The sequence below is a fragment of the Syngnathus floridae genome, chromosome 22 (assembly GCF_059516105.1).
Source record: "Syngnathus floridae isolate MCC-2025c chromosome 22, RoL_Sflo_1.0, whole genome shotgun sequence".
In the NCBI taxonomy this organism is placed as follows: Eukaryota; Metazoa; Chordata; class Actinopteri; order Syngnathiformes; family Syngnathidae; genus Syngnathus; species Syngnathus floridae.
In genome coordinates, this window is record NC_142434.1 from 1,390,270 (window position 1) to 1,412,515 (window position 22,246).

At 49.7% G+C, this 22,246-nt stretch overlaps 1 protein-coding gene across 2 annotated transcripts in view; it reads right to left on the reverse strand.

Moving 5' to 3' along the window:
* Window positions 1-22,246, reverse strand: part of anks1b (ankyrin repeat and sterile alpha motif domain containing 1B) — a 35,074-nt gene that overhangs the window by 5,365 nt on the left and 7,463 nt on the right. For both annotated transcript variants that reach the window (XM_088367526.1, XM_088367525.1), the window contains exons 4-20: window positions 21,835-21,991; window positions 19,947-20,099; window positions 19,651-19,794; window positions 18,233-18,308; window positions 17,776-17,877; window positions 17,197-17,319; window positions 16,799-16,980; window positions 15,802-15,939; window positions 13,635-13,791; window positions 12,182-12,315; window positions 11,226-11,424; window positions 8,014-8,480; window positions 7,786-7,911; window positions 7,288-7,357; window positions 6,086-6,192; window positions 4,155-4,253; window positions 3,865-4,017 (exon numbers count right to left, since the gene is read on the reverse strand). In XM_088367526.1, coding sequence (XP_088223652.1) covers window positions 3,865-4,017; window positions 4,155-4,253; window positions 6,086-6,192; window positions 7,288-7,357; window positions 7,786-7,911; window positions 8,014-8,480; window positions 11,226-11,424; window positions 12,182-12,315; window positions 13,635-13,791; window positions 15,802-15,939; window positions 16,799-16,980; window positions 17,197-17,319; window positions 17,776-17,877; window positions 18,233-18,308; window positions 19,651-19,794; window positions 19,947-20,099; window positions 21,835-21,991 — 2,587 coding nt within the window. The remainder of the gene's footprint in view (window positions 1-3,864; window positions 4,018-4,154; window positions 4,254-6,085; window positions 6,193-7,287; window positions 7,358-7,785; window positions 7,912-8,013; window positions 8,481-11,225; window positions 11,425-12,181; window positions 12,316-13,634; window positions 13,792-15,801; window positions 15,940-16,798; window positions 16,981-17,196; window positions 17,320-17,775; window positions 17,878-18,232; window positions 18,309-19,650; window positions 19,795-19,946; window positions 20,100-21,834; window positions 21,992-22,246) is intronic.

The following is a 22,246-nucleotide window of genomic DNA, read 5'->3' on the forward strand; positions in this document are numbered from 1 at the left end:
TGCGAGTCTCCTCCATTGAAAAACGTGAAGTCGTGACCTCATTGAGATCGTCCATCGACTCCTACGGAATCGATGGCGGTGGGTCAGAGAATCACAGGCGTCAGGTTACCTCTGAGGGACGCTTGAGTGGAGATCCTATTGATCCACGCTCGTCTCAGCGCCAGCGGAGCAGCAAATGAGACTTGTCACAAATAATATAACAATACTCAAAGTGACATATTCTTTATCCTCTGTGGGGAACCTTTTATTGTGCCATTGCTGCTGCCGACTTCATTATTTAATTTAAAATCATGTTTAACTGCTTTCTTATTTTACTCGCCTTCAAACCTGAGACCACACACACACCGCCAGCACTTGGCTAGTGTGCGGAATGGATCATTAGTATCGACTGGCCCGTAAATCACACACACACACCGTTTATCTACACCACACATTTGGGATGAGGGGGGGGGGGGGGGTCTACTACTGGACGGTAACGGCCAACTGGCTGCTTGGCAACCGGGACGAGCCACCGAGAAGGGTTGGGGGGAGGTTGCAATGTGTTGGAAGTGATAAAACAGTACAGTAGCCAATGGAGCGGCTGGGCGAGGGCGTGCGGCCAATGGCGGAGCGGCGTGAAGAAGCCCGCCTACACGGAGACAGATGCATCTCCATTAATAGCAGGAGGAGTGGAACTAGACTGTGTGAGTGTGTGCGTTAAATGCTGCAGGATCAACTTGAAAATGAGATCCCCTCACACACGCAAACACACGCGAGGATGAGAGTTGATGCTATTTTCTGGGTTACTAAAATACTTCAGAGGGGAAAGATGATGCGTGTTTCATAATGCAAAGCATCAGCAGCAGCAGCGTACGCACGCAGAGGCGTCAAAGTCTAAATTGGGGAGCAACAAATACAAAATACTGCATATTGTATGCGCCGTACGTAAATAAACACAGATAGCATGCGTCCGTAGATTAAAAATGTAAATAAATATGGACTGCATAGTTTTGCGCGCCTATAGATAGACGATGCCAAAAAGGCGAGCCGAGGCGTCGCGGGCCCTCCGGTGTTGCTTATTCCGGACCTCACGCAAATGGGTCACACGCCAAGAACGCCACGCTGCTCACGTCAACATGATTTATGCTCTCCAAGTTGCTGTGGTGTCGTAGCGTCGAAACATTTGTGCGCTAAATGCGGATGCTTCAGATTTCCTTACGCCTTGGATTCTGTTGAGCGCTTTCACCGACCAAAATGTTTTTGATATATTTGGGGGTCGACCGAACAGAAGTCAAAGGACACAATAAAGTGGGCTAGCTTGACTCGTGGCAGCGATGCTAACACTAGAAAGACACAAATCCGGCTTTTGGTGCAGAAGGAAGCGCTGGATTGATTTGCAGCCGTCACAGCACTTATTCCGCTCACGGTCGTATTTATCGAATCACGAGTGGCTCCGAGACCTTTGAAAAAGGCCTCTGAGAGAAGATGATGTAACCACTCTTGTTTGATTTGATGAATTATTAAAAGTTTGGACAGCGTGATCAATTTGAGATGTTTGGATCTCGGCTGACAGCGACGCTGCACACTTTTTTTTTTTTTTTTGTCAAGTAAATTCTGGCCACTTTTCGAACCGAACCAAGCTAGCCTTTTGGGAAGCGTACCGCTGCTTTTTGGTACCCTGACAGATGAATATATATTTTCTTGCTGCTGCTGCAGCAATGAAAAGTTTGACAAGCGTTCGTCAAAGTTGACACAAGGACTCTTGTTTTACACTTGGAGTTCCGAACCCGTCCGTCAAAACAAACACATGTGGCCAGGAGTGCGAGCCGCGTTCGGACACACCAAGCTCCTTCTCGAGACCCCCCACCCCCCCACCCACCCACTACTCGCCGTCTTTACACACGCTCAATATCATCCGTCACGATAAGGACGCGGCAGACAAACGTATCAGCGCTCACCTTCCCGGACGTCAAGACGCGTTCCCGACAGTTTAGTCCGCTTACACTTTTGTTCTGCTTATCGCGTTGCCTCTCCCTTTCGTTCGGCAGCTCTTCTTCTTCTTAGCTTGCGGCAGCTCGCCTGCATGTCTCTGCCTGATCTCTCTCTCTCTCCTCCCCCCCTTCTCCCTCCCTCCCTCCCTTTCTGCACCCTCCTCCTGCTCTCCATCTCGTCACTATGGCGACGCGGGCCGGGCGCTCGTATAGCGTCCGTCGGCTTACTACGACGCAACGTGATTCACGATGGGATCGTAGCGGGGGAAAAAAAAAGGGGGGGATCAATGCGGCAGGTTGATTGAAGAGTGGAAAACGCGCGCCTCGAAGGAGATAAAAAAAGAAAAAAAAAGGATGTTTGAGTCACTGCTTGTGCAAGTGACGCTCATTCCTTCTTTTAATGAACGTGCGTCACCTAAGGAAGTTGTGAAACTAATCCAGAGTAAAAACGATTGCTGGGAATTTAAGAGGAAATCATACTATTATATTTTTAATATATGCAAAGTTATATTGATTCAACATATGAATGATGATACGGGATCAATCTGAGGGGAGGTCCGTCTTTTACAAAATGAGAGTCGGGGTGTTTGATGGCAGCGCGACGGGGTAGCGTCGGGTCGGGTTTGATCCCGCCATGTATATTTAAGGGCCGGAACCATCTGGCAGCGGGACGCCGCGCAATCTGTCCGCTTGGAGTCCGGACAGAAAAGGTGATAAGCGCACACACGCTGTTCGCCGTCACTGGCACCGGGCCACCCGGAGTCGTGTAGGTACACACGCTCGCTTACTTCAATGAACCGCTATCATATCACCGTGGCCCGCGTCGCTATGGCAACCAGCAGTCACCATGGCAACAGGCTAGCGAGGAAGACTGTCCTGGCTTCACTTGGACACATATTTGCACACGCATGCATTTTTGTCCAAAAAAGTGTGCCGGGAATGCGTCGGACAAGTCGGGCCCTGTTGGTTACGCACACAAGTAGACACACACAGCGGAACAGGCCTTCACACGCCAAGCGGCAGAAGAATCCCACAGCAAACAAATTGGGATGGCTGTTGCCAACTGCATTCCACTTCAAAATAAAAGCCCGGCACTTATTTTGAAAGGGGATGTTCAAGAAACGTCCACAAGGTGGTGCTGCTCACTTGAGTTATCCGTCTGCCACGTTTGGAGTGGAGGTGGCTAAAAAAGGCAATTTGGTGCATACTGGACTGATGTGTTGCTTCTTACAACATACACACGAAATGTCAAAGTACTATAAATAAAATAAATGAAATGACCTTGAATGAGTATGACAACTCTTCACTCCACAATAAAAACAAATGTCAGAGTCCTGAGCGCTTAAAAGACATGTGACAGTCGAGCAGCGCCATCTTGTGGACGCTTCTATAACGCAACCGCATTTGACTTGTACCCCCTCTAGTAGCATTTGACGGCACTGCACTTGTACAGTATTTTATCCTGCAGTATTATATAAAAGCACGATCTGACATCACATTTTGGATTTATATGTCTTTGCATTATATATATATCTATATCTATCGAGTAGACACGTGTATATCTATTTATATTGCAGACTCCTGTGACGTGCCACAGACTTATGTAATTCCACGCTCGGCCTTGACGTATATGAAGAGTGTCAGCATGTTTTCGCGCTCCCCGCGTGTCACATATGCATCCCACAGATGCGGCGTGTGCGCGCACACACACACCGCAGCACGTAGGCGGCATCCCTGACGCTGCGAAGCATCTTGCGGCCCACATGCTTATATAACGAGGCTCTCTGCGCCTCCTCCAGCTGATCACTTCATCAGCGCTGCCTCGCCGCAACGCACATTCCAGAAGCAAAGAGATGCGGCTGACCGTTTGACTTGAGCGCAGAGTTAGACTCACGTTGATGAGCTCGATCTCCCAGATCTTCTTGACCAGCTCCATGGACGTGTAGCCGTTGACCAAGAAGGACTTGGTGTAGTCGCCCAGCTCCAGCGACTCCAGCCACTCGGCCACCGACGTCGGGTTGTTGCCATCGTATCCGATTGGTCTCACCTGCCATGACAGAGACTGCGAGATAGGAAGTGCTGACAGAAGACAAGTGCTGCTGTAAAATCTGCTTATCTCAAAATTTTAGACTTGTCTTAAAGCCAAAAGTAAGACCATCAAACTTGGGCGGCTTCAGGACTCACCCTGGGTAGGAGCCGAATGGCCTGCAGGAGGCGCTGTCTGTGGGCCGAGTTGAGGATGCCGATTTCCAGCAGGTCCTGGTCCTCCACCACATTGCTGCCCTGTGCCACCACATACACAGAAGTGTTAGCGTGCTTCGCTTCACAGTGAGCAAACATTTTGCACTTGATGCCAATTTAAAGCTTTCCTCCACTTTAAAGCACTCGGCGTGAGGACGAGCACGCCGCCGGAGCTTCGTTACGAGGCTCGGCGCTCGTTGATGGCCTCCAAAACTCACAAATTGTGTTAGCAAAAGTGTTTTGTCACAGGACTCATTGCCAGTTCTTTGCTAACAGTACTTGGATATGACAAACGCTCTTCCTATTGTCTTTGTGAGGCCGAGCGCCAGTGCCAACTATTGGCTGGCGTCCTACTGGGAATAGCAAACTTGTGCCAAAGCGTATCACAACCGCATCATAACGCTAACGTACAATGGTTGACAATTAAGATCTACGCGGCAGTGTTGACACTTTCAGCCTACTCCAATAAATTTGACTTAAAGGCATTACAGTTTAATACTTTGAGGGGAAAAATGGCAAAAAAACAGGCGATTTTTTTCAAATAACAATATTCACGGTCAAATTCAGAAGTAATTATATTAGTGCCGCACTGAGAAGCAGAGAGGAGTTGAGTTTTCATTCATTTCAATACGGAAAGAAGAATTGGGTGTGACCTTATTAAGCCGGTAAATCCAGTAGCATGCCCCCTGGTGGCTGCACAAGGAATGCAAAGGCAAACGTCTGGGTCTGGCATGATTCCCGCAATTACTCTTTGTTCTGGTTTATTCATTAGTATGCATAGTGATGTGGAAGATGAATTTACAGGGGTGTCTTTGGCGGGCTACTTTAGTATGCAACGGGCGTAGCACTTCATCAATCTCACGAGTCGTTTCCCCACTCGTACCGCCGAGCTCGGTCGTCATCGTCACAATACTTGACAAATTAAAATTCCTGCTCGGTGGCGGAGGGTCGAGACCTGAATGGAGATGGATGACTTGAATGTGCAGTTAGAAGATCGAGATAGCCATCAGCATTTGGAATATTACTTCCACATGACACCGATGATCACGTCCTTGACTCATTCCGATTTAAGCGTTTGCGTTTCGCCTTTATCAGGTACATAACTGATCACAAATTGGTGGTGAGCTTCCATCGGAAAATGTTGCTTGTGTTTTATGTCCTCGAAGGACTGGTGAAGGTTAGCGGACACCCCCGTGCTAATTAGCAGCCATGGCTAATGATAAATAGTTGCTAGGCGACGCTTTTAACCGGCACTGTGATGAGAACTGAAGATGTTTTTGAACTAGAAGAGCATTTTGAGATGTATCTTCTTTGACACCAATTGATATTTGGGCTTTGGCACCATCCAGGGACCTTTGAACAACGCATATTTTGAGCGCCACCTAGTGACCAAAATGACGACACGACTGCTGCAACCCGCTGTTGGGGTACATCCCAACATCGATGAGAACGTTGAGGACAACAACAGTGTCCTCATGCACACTGGCCATGTGCGAGAGGACTTCCTGCAGTTGCCACGGGAACAAGATTCGCTTCTCTCCTTTAAAAAAAAAGGGCTAATTCATTTATTTCCATGTGTGCTAATTGGATTAAAGAAGAGATCAATTCGAGTAAATAGCAATTTGGTATGTCGCTCAGAGCCAGCAGCGTCTCTGGTCCTGCGTCACGGCCGTCGAGCATCTGTAGGCAACAGGTGCTTTTCCACCGTGTGCCATGTTTATTCATTTCCAGGGGCTGCGCAAGATACAAAAAAAAAAACCCGGGCTGCATCGGCGGCGTGGGCTCGTCGCGCGTGGGAGGCGCGAAGAGGATATCCGACAACTTGCAGAGATGATCTTACGTACGTACGCAAGACGGGGCCAGACGTCACTCACCATGAACTGCACGTTGTCGAAGCCGTTGGCCAGCAGGTGGTTCTCGTACTGGACCAGGCCGATGGAGTCCAGCCACTGGCCCACCGACTGCAGCGGGCATCGTGGACCTATGAGGGGGTGCAGGGGCAGACGCTTGAGAAGCGAGTAGCCGTCCACGCGGTAGCAGCGGCAGTCCGGCTGGGACAGCTGGCACTGCCACATCATGTTGTGGCGGGCAAAGTGGCTGTCAAAAGAGCCAGCCATGACAAAAGGAAGGGGAGGGGGGAGTGGGGGCTAGGGTAGAAACATGCCAAAGGTGAGGGAGGGGGAGGGAGGGAGGGACGGGGGGGTCAGCACAGAAAGGTTCTGATGTTGGATGGAGGGAGCCGTAAAGGGGTTAGGGGCGAGGACAGAAGTTGTATCCAGAAAAGAGCGCTCGTCCTGGGCGTAAAATCCTGCCGGGCTGGCTGGAGGAGGATGGAGGTAGTGATCCGAAAGAGGCGAGAGGTGTCCGTGTGTGTTTGGAGCAGCTGCTCGTGCGCTCGCTCGCTCAGCTGTTGCGCTCCCTTGCCTGCATGTGTGCGATCGTGTGTGTGTGTGTTTGCAAAAAAGAGAGAGAGCAAAAGATGGAGCTGTGCACTGGAGACTCTCTTCATGGAGGACTCCCACGTTCATCTGTATGCTTCTGCTCTCTCTCCTCTCGCTCTCTCTCTCCTCCCTCCCTCACCCTCTTCCGCCACTGCGCTGCCTCTGCGCATGGTAGCCATCGCAACATCTCCGAGCGTCTTTGTCTCCAAGCCCAGCCAACCCACTTCCACGTAGACAAAAGTGCCACGGGTATTGTGTGTGTGTGTGCGTGTGTGTGTGTGTGTGTGTCAGGGAGCGGGGGAGTGGAGGGTTCTGGAAGGGGGGGGGGGTGCAGGTTGGGTTGGTAACCATGGTAAATGAAGCATTTGGATTGACACGAGAGAAGGAAGTGTGTGTGTGTTGGGGGGGTGATGAAAAGACAGGCATTTAAAAATACATATTGTCGTCGTCAGGCGGAACGCTCATGTCCAAATACAGTCAGTTTCCTTTTTTTTCCCCCCACAAAGTCAAACTATTTCTCTGCCGCCCACGTCATTTTTTTTCGTTACGCTCTATCAAGCAATTAAAAGTGATGAAAAATAGTTTGGGAACAAATCTCGCAAGAGAAAACTTGTCTCACTCAATCCGGTTTTTACCTGAGTCGCGGTCTTTCACATCCAGCCCGCTGCCTATTCCGGCCCCGATGGAGCTCATAATCTTGTCGATCTGAGCAAACAAGACAGAGACCATTCTCAAGTCAAAACAAATAGTCGCAATGTTAGCAATAAGCTGCAAGCACGTGCGGCTGCCTAATTGAGCGAAGAGCGACTCTAAAAATGCACCTTCTTCTCCCCGGTTGGTCGCCGAGCCCAAAGTGGCTCCCGGCATTTTTCTTATCTCGCCCTCCCGCCGTTTGCAATTACGGCGCAAAGGTCGTCTTAATTGCCGGGAACTACGCTAAATTCCAGATGCTAATTCGCGGCTAATGATGGCGCGGCGCAAAGGTGGAATTGGTTCTGCACCATCTAATGATGTCATCGTCGCTATTCTGAGGATGGTGACATTCAAATCTCAGACAATTAAAAACTTCTGGAAAGTCCGTCCTAATACTTTTGAGTGATAATGATGACGGTATCCCATCAATTAATTCGTACCTCCTCCCACTCTGCAGTAAACGAGGGTGTTCTTTCCAGTTTTCCTGCCGCAGTGGTTCCGTCGCCACCTGCACCCGAACTCCCTGAGTCTTGGCCTCGTGATGCAGACTCCCAAATGTTTTCCTCCTGGACCAAAACCAAAACAAAATCTGATATTAAGTCCTCCTCAGCAGTAGTTTGCGCTCTAGAAATATTTTGTTGTTGTTATTGTGTGAAGAGGAAGTTCACCTGTATGGGCGACACGGCGACTAGGTTTGAGTCGGACTTGGAGAGGGACTTGGAGAGCTGCAGGTCCAGCACGGGGCGGGGCATGGACCTCATCCTGCCCAGAGTGCAGGCCCTCTCCTCGTAGCCAGGGCCTTTGGGCACGCTCCCTCCCTCGCACTCGGCGACCTCGCCGTTTGTCCCGTGTTGCAAGTCAACTCGTCGCTCCAGGTCCTGGTTGACTCTCGTGTGGAATACGGTCCGATAGACCACCTGGGGCTTCTGAGCTGCCGATGCGTCCGCGTCCTTCACGTCGGGCGGCTGCAGGCTCGTCGAGGCGTGCTTGCGAGGTTTGGGGCTGTAGAGGTGGTACGGCGTCTCCGGGGTCTCGCAGGCCGGGGAGGACCCGTGGAGGAGGCCCGCGAACTCCTCCGGGATGCGACTCTTCCGCCGATCTTCTAGCGGCGGGTCGCGATGATAAGGCCCGTCGTCTGCAGAGGAAACAACAAGATCTCCTGACTCCGTTTCATGCATGACTGTTTGAATCCAACGTGTCTGAAGTGGGGCATGTATGCGTGAATTCATCATCAGAGAAGACACTGGGGAATTTTCCGACAGGGGTTATAGAGCTACGTTAGCTAGCGTTGTGTCGGCGTCTGTGTTGTGCATCATTCAAGATGGCAGCGAAAACCAAACATTGCGGTTAGAAAACAAATTGTGTGTTTACACCAAATATCGCCATAACAACCAGACAGCAGGTGCGCAGTTTCAGAGTGACGTACGTCGCGGCATCATTAAAATTTAGCTGCGCGTCGCGCGCCTCCGCTCCAACAGGTGAGCGGCACGGTCGCCACGGCAACAGAGAGTCGCAGCAGGACCATTAGCGCCTTTAGCTTTCAGCCGGGCAAGAGAAGGAGCGGGACGGAATTTAAAAAAAGGAAAGAAAGACAGTTCCGATGATGACAATCAAATCAGCAGGGGCGACAAAGTGTGTTCTCAACGAGTGTGTCGCGGACGAAAAGTGGCTTACCTTTAAGTAGACCTTGCTGAGTGCACTTAAGAAAGCTAGCGCACAAAGAATTGCTGCCTCTGCCTGACTTTTTTTTTCTTTCCAAACATTGACGACCAACACATATACGTACAAGTGTACACAGGTCATGGCATGCGAGCCGCCGGCTGAACAAACAACCGCGGATACGCACGTGCTCGACAAGTTTCGACACCGCAATAATAAACGTGAGCAACTCGGGACCTCATTTTCGTAATTACGAAACAAAAGATCATCAGTTCTCTGAAATTTATTCAATTTATTCTCATTTTTAGCGTTTCCGTGTTATATAACCTCTGTCCTGTATATTGTACGTCAGACGACTGACAGGACGTGACGCGAGCAAGAGAGCACAGGTGGCGCTAATTGACACCAACAATGAGAATCCACTTTATTTAGAAGTCCCAGTGGACCTAGAAGGACGCCAGGGGGTACACACCTAAATAGAACATAATTTATTCACCGTCGACCTTGAGAAGGAAGGCTCTTGATGCATAATTAGGTCGGCGTCCATAAATAAAGCCATACAAATAAATGCATCAACGCAGTGGAGGTGGTACAAATCTCAGATAGGGACGTCTTGGTGGTGGCTGAATGTTATTAAAAGTAATAACTCGGCTGCCAGTCAGCACCGGAGATGAAATACAGAGGCCTATTTCCTTGGAGATGCCGCGCGGGAAGTCATTATGCTAGGCCTCAGGTGCTACGCTCACGCTAGGCTAACAAGTTGCAACCTCTCAAGACAATCTTTGCTGTTTTTGGAGGATTCTGGCTGACTCAGTTAGCTTTAGGGGGGTGTTATGTCACGAGTGGGTGTGGCCAAGATGCTTTGAAGCGCAAAAAACATGACAAATCTAATGTGAAATTTAGTCCCTGAACGCATCGTCGACTCGTTAAGTAGTATACCGCCATGCAAAAACAAACCGCGAAGCTAATTGTTAGCTAATTGTTAGGCAAGTATAACATGTTTTTTTTTTTTTTTTCCGTCTTTTTGCCCTCACACTCCTTCTGTGCACTTTGAGGGATTTGCAAGCGTCTGTGTCGGAGATTAGCGTCACAGGCGCCGAGATTTGTGCTAGGGCAGCGACGGGCGCTTTTGACAAAACTGCGAGCCTCATTTGGAAATCTCCGGGCTGCGAGTCACAGAGGTGGCACGTACATTCCAAGTAAGCCGCTTCCAAAACACAATAAATCTCTTTAATGACACGTTTTTGTTGTGCTTGAGGGGCTGCTGCCGTTGCATCTCCCTGACATACAACAGTCTCCAAGCATCATCACAACAACTATAGTACTACTTTCCTATTAGCCAGGCTGATGTTATGCATGGTGGTGGGGGGGATTACCCCTCCTCCCCCAACCTAGGGGTCGGCTGCTGCCTCCGTGATGGATTTGCTGCTGCTTCTAAATCCACCGCCCACTCACGTTGGGAGATTTGTTGCGTAAACGTTTGGCTGCAGAGGGATATCGGGGAGCGCTAAAGTAGCTCCACCTTCCGGAAAAACCTCATTGGGCAACATTTGGCAGTGCGTCCCGTCCCCTCTTCCTTTCACCCACTCCTTTGCCGCACTGGCATTCTTTGAATCTTGTCTCACTTCTCCGCTGTACCCACGTACGTACGCCGCTCGCTTCTCAAGCCACGTGTTGCTACGGCAACAACACAATAGGTCTTATGAAGCTAATAAGCAGAGAGGGAGTGAGTTGAAACACGCTAGGGTTGAATAAAAATAAAAAGAGAGATACACTAGCCAGGATATTGGAAAAAAAATAATAATGTGGTCTGACGTCAAAATTATTTGAACCAATCAGAAGAAAATCTGGTGTTGACCCGGAGTCCGTCCCACGGGGACTTCTCGCGCGCTATTAAAAACTCTCAAAGAGAACCGTGTGATCAATACGGCTCATTGTGACAGCTCTTTATGTTCAAGGAAAAATAATGAGCAAAAATAGCACGCCGGATGATGGACGCCATTGTTACACTCCCGCGTTAAGGACATGAAAGTCTCATAAGACCTTCTGAACTGCACAAACACACAAGCGTCTTTATGCATCCGTCCATCAAACGCTACGGCCGCCATGACAACAAGAATCCTGGTTGCCGCGGCAACGTAAGCGCAGGTCAGCACGGAGGGAAAACAGGCACGTAGGAGGAAAAAGGCAAACTCACTCATACTTCCATTTATGGGCCTACCTGCCGGGGTACGCTCGTCGTTGGACCCGTCGTTGGAGTCCCGGTCCTGGTCCTGGCTGGGGCTGAGCGGGGGGCTGGCCGGGGGGCTGGTGCTGAAGCTGGCGTAGCCCAGGGACGAACTGACCTCGCTGGGTTCGCAGCTGTGATTGACGGGCCGCTGGACGTCCAGCGAGGACGACAACGACGTGCGCTGTTTGGGCTGAAAGGAGACACATCATTACCAAACACGTGTGTGTTTGTCTGTGTCAAGTGTGTATGTGTGTGTGCAGCGCTAATGAATCCCACTTTAATCCGCCGCAACGTGTTCATTAGCCAGCCGCCAGTTCAGGTTGTCACCACTGAAGCTGGACCTGCAGCGTGCCTGCTAATGAGCATCACAAAGTGCTGACTAAGACATTTGGGGAAGTGGTGCATGGTGACACTCTGGAGGCCAGTGTTGCCGTAAAAGGCGCTCAGCTGATGAAGGGGAGAAGTTCAACACACACACACAGCTAAGTGATTAATGAAGATGTTGAGTAGTGAGCTGTGATCGCACATGTTGCTCATTTGGTGCCGCTACAATTTCCAGCCTGAATATCGGCGAACTTTTATTTCCCGGTGCTAAAATATTTAAAAGCAGCAATGAAATAATCTCGCAAATGAAACACACGGACGACAAATGAACGCATCCACGGCCGTGTTGTTCCATCCTGTAATTAGACTCCTGAAATCAAAACTTGATAACCGAATTTGGTGTGGGGCTTACAGTTCGGTTTACTTGCATTAAAAATAAATCAATGGGAAGCTTAAAGGCTCTGCTTGCTGGAAGCGACAACAGAGAAACAAACACAAGCGAGCACAAAGTGTGTGTTTGTGTGTGTGTGTGTCGTCAGGTGTCCCAGCTGCATGGAGGTGGATGCTGTGATGTTCAATAATGCAGCCGTCGCTTCGACAATCATTACTCTCCGCTTGCGTACCTGTGGGCGGATGACTCTTTCGATGTTCTTCAGGGCTGTGTCAGGGGAGGGGGGCGAGCAGTCTGGAGTGGGGCCCGTGGAGTGGTTGCCATGGTCACCGCCCCCCCTCTGGCTGGCTCCATGGGACAAGTGACCTTGCGGAGGGAAGAAGAGATGCTTTTTGGAGGTTTTTTTTTTTAATGTGTATGCGTTTGTGAGGTCTGCATTGGGCGACAAGCCAAACAAAAAAAATTAACCATTTCCCAAACGACTTATTTCCCAAGTGTGCTTGGGGTGTGGCTTGGAGGTTTTTGAGGGGGCTCGTGAGAAGAAAGCGCTGACGTGGCCTGAATTTGCTACGGGAGGGACAAAAGCGTTTATCTTCATCAACAAACACGTGCGTCCCGAAAATAGGCGCACATCACATAAATAGCAAGTGGCGACGAGGAAGCGATGGGAGATGAGTCGACCCATCCCGTAGCTTCCACGATGTGTCAATTCTGAGCTGATGTCAATTAATCGATGACATCAATATTTTTCAGCACAGTACAGAAGTCTGCAAAGATTTTTGCACTCCATAGAAATGTTGGCGGTGGAAGAAAAAAAAAAATCACGTTCTATGGCATGAAAGAAGCATGAATTCTATTTCTTGTCATGGAACGGCTGCTCCATATACAGCAAGAAAATGAAGCGGAAGTCAAAAGGGGGATGAGATGAGAAAGGTTCCGTGATTGACAGCCGCCATGTGGATTTCGATAATGACACTGGGTTGTTTTGAGGCATAGACACTTAAAAAAAAAAACTAACACATCCCCTCCCAGCCCGGTGCAGAAGCTACTAAAAAAATGAAGACTGAAGCAAAAATTGCAAAGTAGCAGCTTGGTGAAATATTCATCAAGGCACGGGTGGCAAAGCAACACTCGTTTCGCCAGTCAAATATTAAATTCAATATAAAGTGGAGTATATTATATTTTACATAATTCCTCATTTTCTGTCAGGTTTTACCGCCTGGAGGAGCCGATCGATTTCAAAACACGACTAAATAGCTATCAGCACTTTTTGCAGCGTGCAGCTTGACTCCCCCCCACGCGCTTCTGGACCGAATGACATCCGTGTCCAATTAGGCTGACGAGTAAATGCACATCCGGAAAAGTTAAGCCCCTGGAAAAAGTCGCTCAGCGAGAAGCCAGCGGGGCTTAAGGCTCACTTTGCTGCATTTGGTGAGGATTTCAAAAGCACAGTCCAACATGACATGATTACATTACATTTGTCAATGGACTTGCAGTTGCCATGGAAACATTCAGGTGATGAACCAGGCGGGTGACAGCGTTGCAAGGCAACGAGCCTAAGGGTGAGTCGTCAAATAAGCTTCTTTTCAGATCTCTGTACTTTGTTTTTCCTGCCGATAGCAACGAGCTACGTTGAAGTGAGTGAGTTTTATTTAGACAAAAGGAGTGCTTTGATGTTAGCTTACCGTTACGGGGCGCGGCGTCGGGACGCTGGCCCACGTCCAGCGAGCAGGGCTTGCGCGTGACGGCGGTGGTCACCAACTCGTAGGGGTTGTCCTCGTCCTCGGGCGGGAACACGTCCAGCGACGGCGAGGCCGGCGACTCACCCGAACGCTTGTGATCCTTGGGAGAGGCAAAAGCGCTAATCACATGACACAGCAGAGGGGAAAAATTAAATAAGGAAGTCGCCAAGAATGTGAAGAATGCGCCCCAGAAAAGGAGAAGATAAAAGAAGCCTTTTGTGCACATGGCAAGCTAACAGTTGGGAAAAGATGAGTGCAACTTTGGAAGCACCACTTCCTCTCTTTGGGAGGCTGCGCGCAAATAGGCGACCTCATTTGTTTCCATTTTGAAATACTTCACTCAGAGCTGAATTAAATATTTCTGTCAAACCTGGATTTGAAAAATTAGCTTAACATGGGAATAAAAACACCCCATTTCCTATTGGCTATTTTTTTGGGATGCGTGTGAATCGTCTCAGCCTCGTGAGACGTCTTGAAAGTATGTTTTCTTTTGCATCACAGGTGGCTCCCAAAAGGAAGGCCGCTCGGAGCGATGCCTCTTATCTCGCAAACAGCGAGAACGCCGCCCGTCCCGAGACACAACAAGAAGTCTCTTTGCCCAAACACGGACTCCCGCTCCGTCATCGTTTCACAGGTGTCGCCTCGCCGCGACCCTGCCTTGATTGAATTCTCCTCCGGCGCTGCCCGACGCATTCTTCTCCATTATCACGCCCTGGCCCCCTGAGCTCATTGAAAAACTATTAGAGGCACCCTCGCCCGTGTGCACTGGGCCATCCATCAATATGGACGCAATCATCTAAGAGTGACAGGCGGACTGAAGAAACACCCAACTCCATCAGCGCTCCATTAGCGACCAGTGGACAATGCAGCTAAGCGAAACACCAAGCAAAAAACAAAAAGGATTTCAACGACAACGTACATCATCACAATTGACTATTCCATCAATTATCGCATCGATTAATCGTCATGATAATGGCATAATAGTGGGAAGTGTCGATTTTCCTGAATGGAAAGCCACACTACATTACCCACAGTGCACTGGGCCCACTCTAAAAAAACCCAGCATGGACTCAATCATGTAAGACAAGTGAACAAATTTAGAAGGCCAAATAAAATACACAAGAACTCAAAGCATAACGGCATAACTTACGAGGTTCACGCCGCGTCCCGAGGAGAAAAGCAGGAAGGGTAAAAAACCAGGAAGTGGGAGTATGGCGCTGGGATTTCCTCTCAAAAGCTCGGGCAGGAAGTAAAGGACAGCGACGGAAAGTTTGAGCCCTTCCCGACTGGGCGGCCAGCGTCGGTTTGGATGAAGATGAGCTGCCCGGGGGCGCCAGCGGGAGGAGGAGGAGGCGCTCGGCGATTCAAAGTCATTCATTAGCCGCCACCCCTCCTCACCCCCTCCCCTCCTCTTCCCCACCCGAGCCGAGAGATAGCAGACAGAGCAACTTGTGTCCGAGTTGCACAGGAAGCCGGCGGACAAACAAGAAGCCTCATCTGGACGCTAATGAGGCGCGCGCATGCGGATGGCGCACCAACGCCGATTAAAGGAGGCCGGCATGTGTGTGTGTGCGACATACACTGATCTAAACACACACTTTGTGCATTTCTTGACGCCACGTCTTAAGCCCGGCCGTACCAAGTGCAGAGGCCATCAGATATGAATGGAGCCTGTAATCTGCTGGCATTTCCTTCAGTGGAGACGCCACACGGGACAATGGAGCTCCTCATCCAGACCACAAGACCGGCGCCAATCATCAGCAAAAAGACGCTTGCTTGCGTTTTTTACATGGTGTGAGGATGCACCTGTTTCACCGAAAACGTGGATCCGGATGCAATCATTTTCAACGAAATCTCAAGATGCCGTTCCATCATGCTCGAAGATTAAAAAGTCAAGAGGAGAGGAGGGAAAATAAATTCTCGGAAGCTTTCGGGCCATATTGGGACGTATAATTTATATTCTCTAGGAAACCGATAAAATACAATAACGACTCCTTTCTAGCATTCCCAAGGTAACGATGCAAAAGAAAAAAAAAATGCAGTCAGTATGATTGCAATGCAGTTGTTCACCACTGCCAAGCAACATCATCAAGATGATTTGTTGGTTTACCTGCGACAGGTTGGAGAAGCCCAGGTTGTGGCAGCCGTTGCAGGGGGTCAACGCCTCCCAGAATCCGGCGGGGCCGCAACTTCTCTCGTCCCGCTCGTCGTCGTCCTCGGGGGTCGCGGCGAGGGGCGGGCTCGGATGCTGCGGGTTGCAAATCAGGATCAGAATTCAGCCCTTGAATCCAGAATACTTTAACCTCATGAAATTTGGTACACTTGTCAATCATGAGTAGACCCACAAAAAAAGTCTCAAGCACTTAGGCCCGAAAAGACACAGTAATTGTTTCGAGGATTTCTTTCATATTCCTAGCCGTTTCTAATATTTTGCCCAAGTATTCCAGACAGCTTCTGACTATGACGCAGCTCAAACGGCAAGAACATATTGTGACACCGACATCGCCCTAACAGCGAGTGTGCTCTTATTTTGGCGCAGTGTCCTTTCCCGGGGGTTCTCTTGGGGCTCAGATGCGCCGAGACCTCTGCGACACAATTGACTGTCATTGACTGCAGCCACATTCCATAGGTCACGTATAATAAAAAAATAACACGGCGCACAAAACAGCTGCCATGGCAACGTCCCTGCACTGCGTGTTGTAATACAGTGGCCATGTTTTATTCATGACAGTCGCCTCGTGGCGGCAGAGGCCACCCGTCGACACGCTCGCCTGGAGGAGCTCCAACACGCGCACACATGAGGAGATGATTAAGTGACTGAAGCAGCATGTGTGTGTGTGTGTGTTCTTAGGCTCTTCCAACTGCACTGATCTGTCTGATAGTGCCCCCTGTTGGTAAAATTGAACAAGTACAAGCCAAGTGTCAAAACACTTTTTGGAAATTTGGAAAGCCATATAATACCAAGAGTTGACTAGCTTAATGCTAATATAAAATAGGCTAACAAGAATTAGCATGGATGAATGATAAACACTGTAGTCCTTCATGAACACCAGATTTCTGTCTGATTCAATGTCATTCTTAATTATGCGCATACTAATGAGTTTTACCTGGCCGGCGCGGGTCAGGGTGCAGTCAGGCGCGTCTGCTCGCTCTTCGTCCGACAGACGCCCGCTGCCGAAGCTGTCCATGGAGTGCGAGGAGATGGTGTGGCACAGCTCCTCAAAAGAGTAGTCGCGGCACCTTTTGATCTCGTGTAGCAGCTTGGACAGTTCGCTGGTCACCGCATCGTCTAAAAAAAGACATCAGAGGTGCAATTTTTTTTTTGTTGTTGGAAGAAGCTGAAGCTTTTTTTCTTTTGCAATGATGACGCGTTCGCCATTCGGCAGGTAATGAGCCATTTAGGCTTTGTGCTGACATCATGTCATGTCACATCCGGACTCCAGGGGGCAGCAGCGGATTGGAAAACAGTCAGTGCCCGCTAACATGTAGCGTGATGCCTACTCACTCTTGTGCCTGAGGGAGGGCGAGGCCGAGGGCGAGGAGATGGAGGTTCGCGGCGCCGGGACGGGACACTTGCGGACGGGCTCCTCCTCCATGCTACGGCGCTCCATCTCCTCCGTCACATATTCTACACACGCAGGACAAGACGAGAAGGATGAGGAAGAGACTCCATTGAGGAGGCTTGATTGCGGCCAGTCAATGGGCAATCTATTGCCGGCGCTCTCCGACAGGAAATGGCATGCAGCTGATCTTTTCACTCGCTCGCAGCTGTGCCTTCAAATCACACATTCACACACGGAACTGCACACTGGGCTCCATTTTGAGGCCTTTTCCCAAACAAGAGCCAAATGGCAGCAGAGTCAATGGAGCGTGTTACCAAAATAAAGAAGAGTGGCCCGCCTTGTGCACGTGCAAGCACAAAATGGGCACGCACGCTTTTGTACTAAAATGTGGCAGATGGTATAAACAGTGGAGCGTGTTGCAAAAAGAAAATAAGATGGGCCAAAAAGCTCTGATGGTGCAAGCCAATGGTGTGTGTGTGTGTGTGTGTGTGTGTGCAAGTGGGTGTGTGCGGGCGGCGCACCCTGGATAAGAGCGGTGATCTGCTGAGATTTCACCGCAGGGTGTTCTTTGAGGATGTCCAAAGCTGTTCTTCCCTGGCTGTCTCTCAGATTTGTGTCGATCCCTGAAACAAACACAAATAGAAAATAGAGTCAATCAGGGTCCTCAAACTGAGGCACGAGGGCCCGCATGAGCTGTAACTTGGTCCTCTGCAGAATAATTTGCAGTTATGTTCTATCATAATAATAAAAAAAATCAGATTTGTTTTAGAATAAAGAATATAACACATTTTTGGTCATGCTTTCATCCACATTGGCTTGCACATATATGACAATGACTGGCCTGTTGCCCGGCAACACAATGTCGATCATCCCGGAGGAAACAGGAAGTGCAAAGGGGGGAGCGCCATCATCAAAGCCACGACTTTCAATACTGAACGACTCCGTTCGGAACTTTTTTCGACTGGTTTGGGATCCCACCTGAGTCGAGCAGAAGGCGAACGACGTCCGTCTTGCCGAAGAGGGCGGCCTCGTGGAGGGCGCTGCCGTTCTCCGTCTGAAAAAGAGAGTTGATGAGAATAGACTGGGAAGAAAAAATAATTTAAAAAATCATTTTATGGTTTCCTACACACCCACAAGAACCAAATGGGAAGCCCATCAGAACCCTGAAGAAAGCCTCATCATAAAAAGGCCAAGTAAAACGACTTACGGGATTTTCTCTTACTCCGAACCCAAACCGAACTGAAGCGCCGCAGCTCCACATGCAAGTGAAGGCAGCATCGGAAGTGATCCACTTCACCCCCCCACATTTATGCAGGAGAACTTCCTTTCCCCTTTCCCATGGTGACGCTGCCAAGAGGAAACCAGGAAAGGCGACTCTCGCTCTTCAACAGTTTCCGCCAATTGAAAGGTGGCAACTGCTGAGTTCATTGGGAGGTGTGTGTGTGTGCGCTACCTGCCCACCCGTGAGTGGTGCCCCCACCCGCCAGCACACCCGCTGAGCCACAAAACAGGGGTTTCCCCTCGTTAATATGCACGAGCCAGAGTGAGGAAGAGGCGAGAGAGAAAGTGACTCGTGTGCTGCTGCCATCAATTATTCATGCACACTCAAGCACGTAGACCTTTATGGCTTGACTCCAATTACTGACCCATACACACACACACATACACACTGACTTCCCACCAGTTTTATGCGGTTACATCATACCGACCTGCATTTGAGAAGCAAAACTTACGCATAAGTTAGAGGCCACAGTCACCATTGGCTCTAAATATGAATATAATAATGCATAGTTAATATATTGGAGAATCTTAAAAAAAAAATACACACAATGGTGCGGCTAAAGGTTAGCATCCTTCTGGTGGTATTTAAATAAAGGTGCATGGAGATGCACAATATGAAAATGCCGCCAGGCGTATAATAAAAAAATATTTCTGCTCAGCTCGTGAAACTCTTCTTTGTTGACACCAATGTATTAGACTGCCACCTGGTGGCCGTTTTGCACATGCAGAATTTTTATCAATAAGCACAAATTGTCTAATATATTTTACCTTCTATTTAAGTATGAAAGTAATTAATAATATTTTTCTCTTTTTTTTTTTAAATCGTCAAGGTCCAGCTTTGCATCAAACTGTTATCGAGCGAGGGGAGCAGTATGAAACGTGGAAGCAATATGAAACGTGCCGCGCCTCAGGAGCTTCATGTCCTTTGACACACAATCCGTTATGTAATAATAACAACAGACTTGAGGGGGAGGGGCAAAAAAAAGAACAACATTTTCCGCCTACTCTAATTAATTGGCGTAATAACGTGCCATCTGCCTGCCGCTGCTCTTAAGCACCTTCTTCCTCCAAGAAATTGCTTCTCCCGCAAGCCGAGCTGGCGAAATGGGTCTTACCACGCAGTTGACGTCCATGCCGGCCTCTAGCAGCGTTTGCGCCGTGCTGCGGTGTCCGTTACGTGCGGCCAGGTGGAGCGGCGTGTGGTGCCGCCCGCGCACCACCATGAGGTTGGGGTGAGCGCTCACCAGCATGCACACCACCTGCGTGCACATCAAACTTTTGACCCGGCGCCGCCACGGCAACACTTTCATTCATCTTCAAAAAACGGCGCCTCGCTCATCAATGATTCAAAGAATTACACTGGTGTGCTAGCGTAACAGCTGCAAGCTAGGTGGGTCAAAATTCCTCTGACCTGTAGGCGTCCATAGAGCGCCGCCAGGTCCAAGGGGGTCTCCTGCCGGCTGTTCCTCATGGTGGGGTCCGTCAACTCCTGGAGCAGCACCGACACCACCTCCGAGTGTCCGTACTGCGCCGCGCAGTGCAGCGCCGTCTCCCGCTCGTGGTTCTGGAGCGGAAGTGGGGGGGGGAGTCAAAAATGTGGAACAAAGCAAAGAAACCATGTCGGACAAGGAGGAAGTGGTTAATTGATCCGAGATGCGCTTTGGAACAGAATCTATCTACCACAGATGGGCATGTTTGCATTTCTCATGGCATTTTGAACTCGGCTGGGTTGTTTTGCGTTCCCTCCGGGGCTCAGAATTCCAGCCCAGCTCGGGCTTGGAGGGGGCAGAAGGGGTAGAGTGAAGAAAATGCGGGGGATTAAAGCTCCAGAACAGCGTTAAAAATTGATCGGCTGCCAGCCATACAGTAGACATGTGATGTACATATTAATGTCGGGCCCTCAGGGGTGTTTTGACTGACACCGCCACCGCGGTGTTAAGTAGATTTGTGGCTCGGTTGCAGCGGTGCACTGGGAACTCGAATTTACCAATATTCAAGAGGTTGAAATCACGCACTGCCTCGTATGGAACCTTTCGTTTTTTTTGGTAATATCCAAATCAAAACTCCTTCAAGTGGCCAATGCAGCACGCTTATCTTCTTCGCCGCGCCCGATAATGGGCCGACTAATGGAGTCACAGTGTCGTTATTGCCTCTAAATACAGCGCATCCATAATGTTTTTTTTGCTTTTCTCGTCATCGCTCTCTCACGTAATGCACTCCTAATTATACCGGTTTGCGGCGCAGACCGCACGCCGGTATGGTGCGCTTCGTGATGGATGACGGCCGTCTTCGCCGCCGCTCCATTACGCTTTGATGAAAGGCGCTATGTCACAGCGGAGGTATTAAAACCGTATAACGCTTCGTAAACACTGATGAATCGACACTGGGTGCTACCACTTGAACAAACGGGGAAGGAGGGGGGGGGTCATCCTGGGCAGCAAAAATGTGGGGAAATTTGGGTCTCATTTAGCGGAATAGCTTATTGCTAGCAAACAATTAAAAATGTTACAGACGGGTTACCACATAGCATATATTCTTTATCCTCCGGAAAGACAAACTAATATTACAGCAGATACAGGGCCAGTTGGCAGCCAGGCAGGAAGTTATTTGTGGAAACGCACATTTGTCTCTTTTCCCGGCCGACGGGAAACCGGGTCGAGCGGCGCTACCGCAGCGTGCGCTCTCGTCCTCCTAATCTGGCTAATTACGCCTCGCTTTTCCATCTTTATCCGGATCATCTGCTAGCAAGTGGGGGGGGGGGGGCGGCTGAAGGACAAGGAGGGAGGAAAATTCCAGGCCTCTTGTTTGGTGGGAAAGAAAACATTGGGGTTAGCCTCTCAGGCCACGCGAGTAGGGACAAAAGTCTTCGGTGTTCCTAATAAATGGGCGCTTCCTCACATGCACCATAAACAAAAACAGCTGCGGCTGTGAACCGGCGGGAGCAATTAGGCGCTAAATGGCGAGCCGGCTGGGGTTTACCGCCGCCTCCTAAAATCAACTCGCCTCCTATTACCATCCATCATGTCCTTTTACCGAGCCAGGTGACCTTTTGCGCTTATTACGCCCATCTCAGGCATTCCCGGGTCACCCCCCCCCCTTTCCCAAACGCGTGCGTGTTGACTGAGGACGAGAAAATACGAGGGCAAAAATACGGCGCGTCGTAAACCGCCCCTCCAAACGGCACATCGATTTTGTTTGAGAATTTACAGCCTGGGAAGAAGTAGAAGCACAAAAAACCAACTTATGGGACACGACATTAGGGACAATCAAATCCAATTTTTGCAATCAGCGGCGCTCACCTGCTGGTTGACTTGGCAGGGCGAAAGCCCGTGTCGGATGAGGATGCGCACGATGTCCACGTCACCCCGCCAGGCGGCCAAGTGCAGCGGGACGCAGCCCTTGCTGTCGGCCACGTTGGCCGAGGCCTCGAACTGGAGCAGCTTCAGCACCACCTCCCTGAAGAAGACAAAGTTTGTCACGTTTCCACGTCAGCGCCACTCGAAAATGCCCGATAAGAGCGGCAGGGCTATTTAACCATAAACAGTCGGCGTTCCCCAACAGGAAGTCCCCAGCCGAGGCGGCTCATTTGCATTCCAAATGTCAGCGGGGGAAGCAGAGCGGAGAGGAGGCGACGACTAACGAGCTGCTAATTTCAATCATTCGGAACGACGCTCCCACCGCGGAGACTCCCGCCAAAAAAAAAAGAAAAAT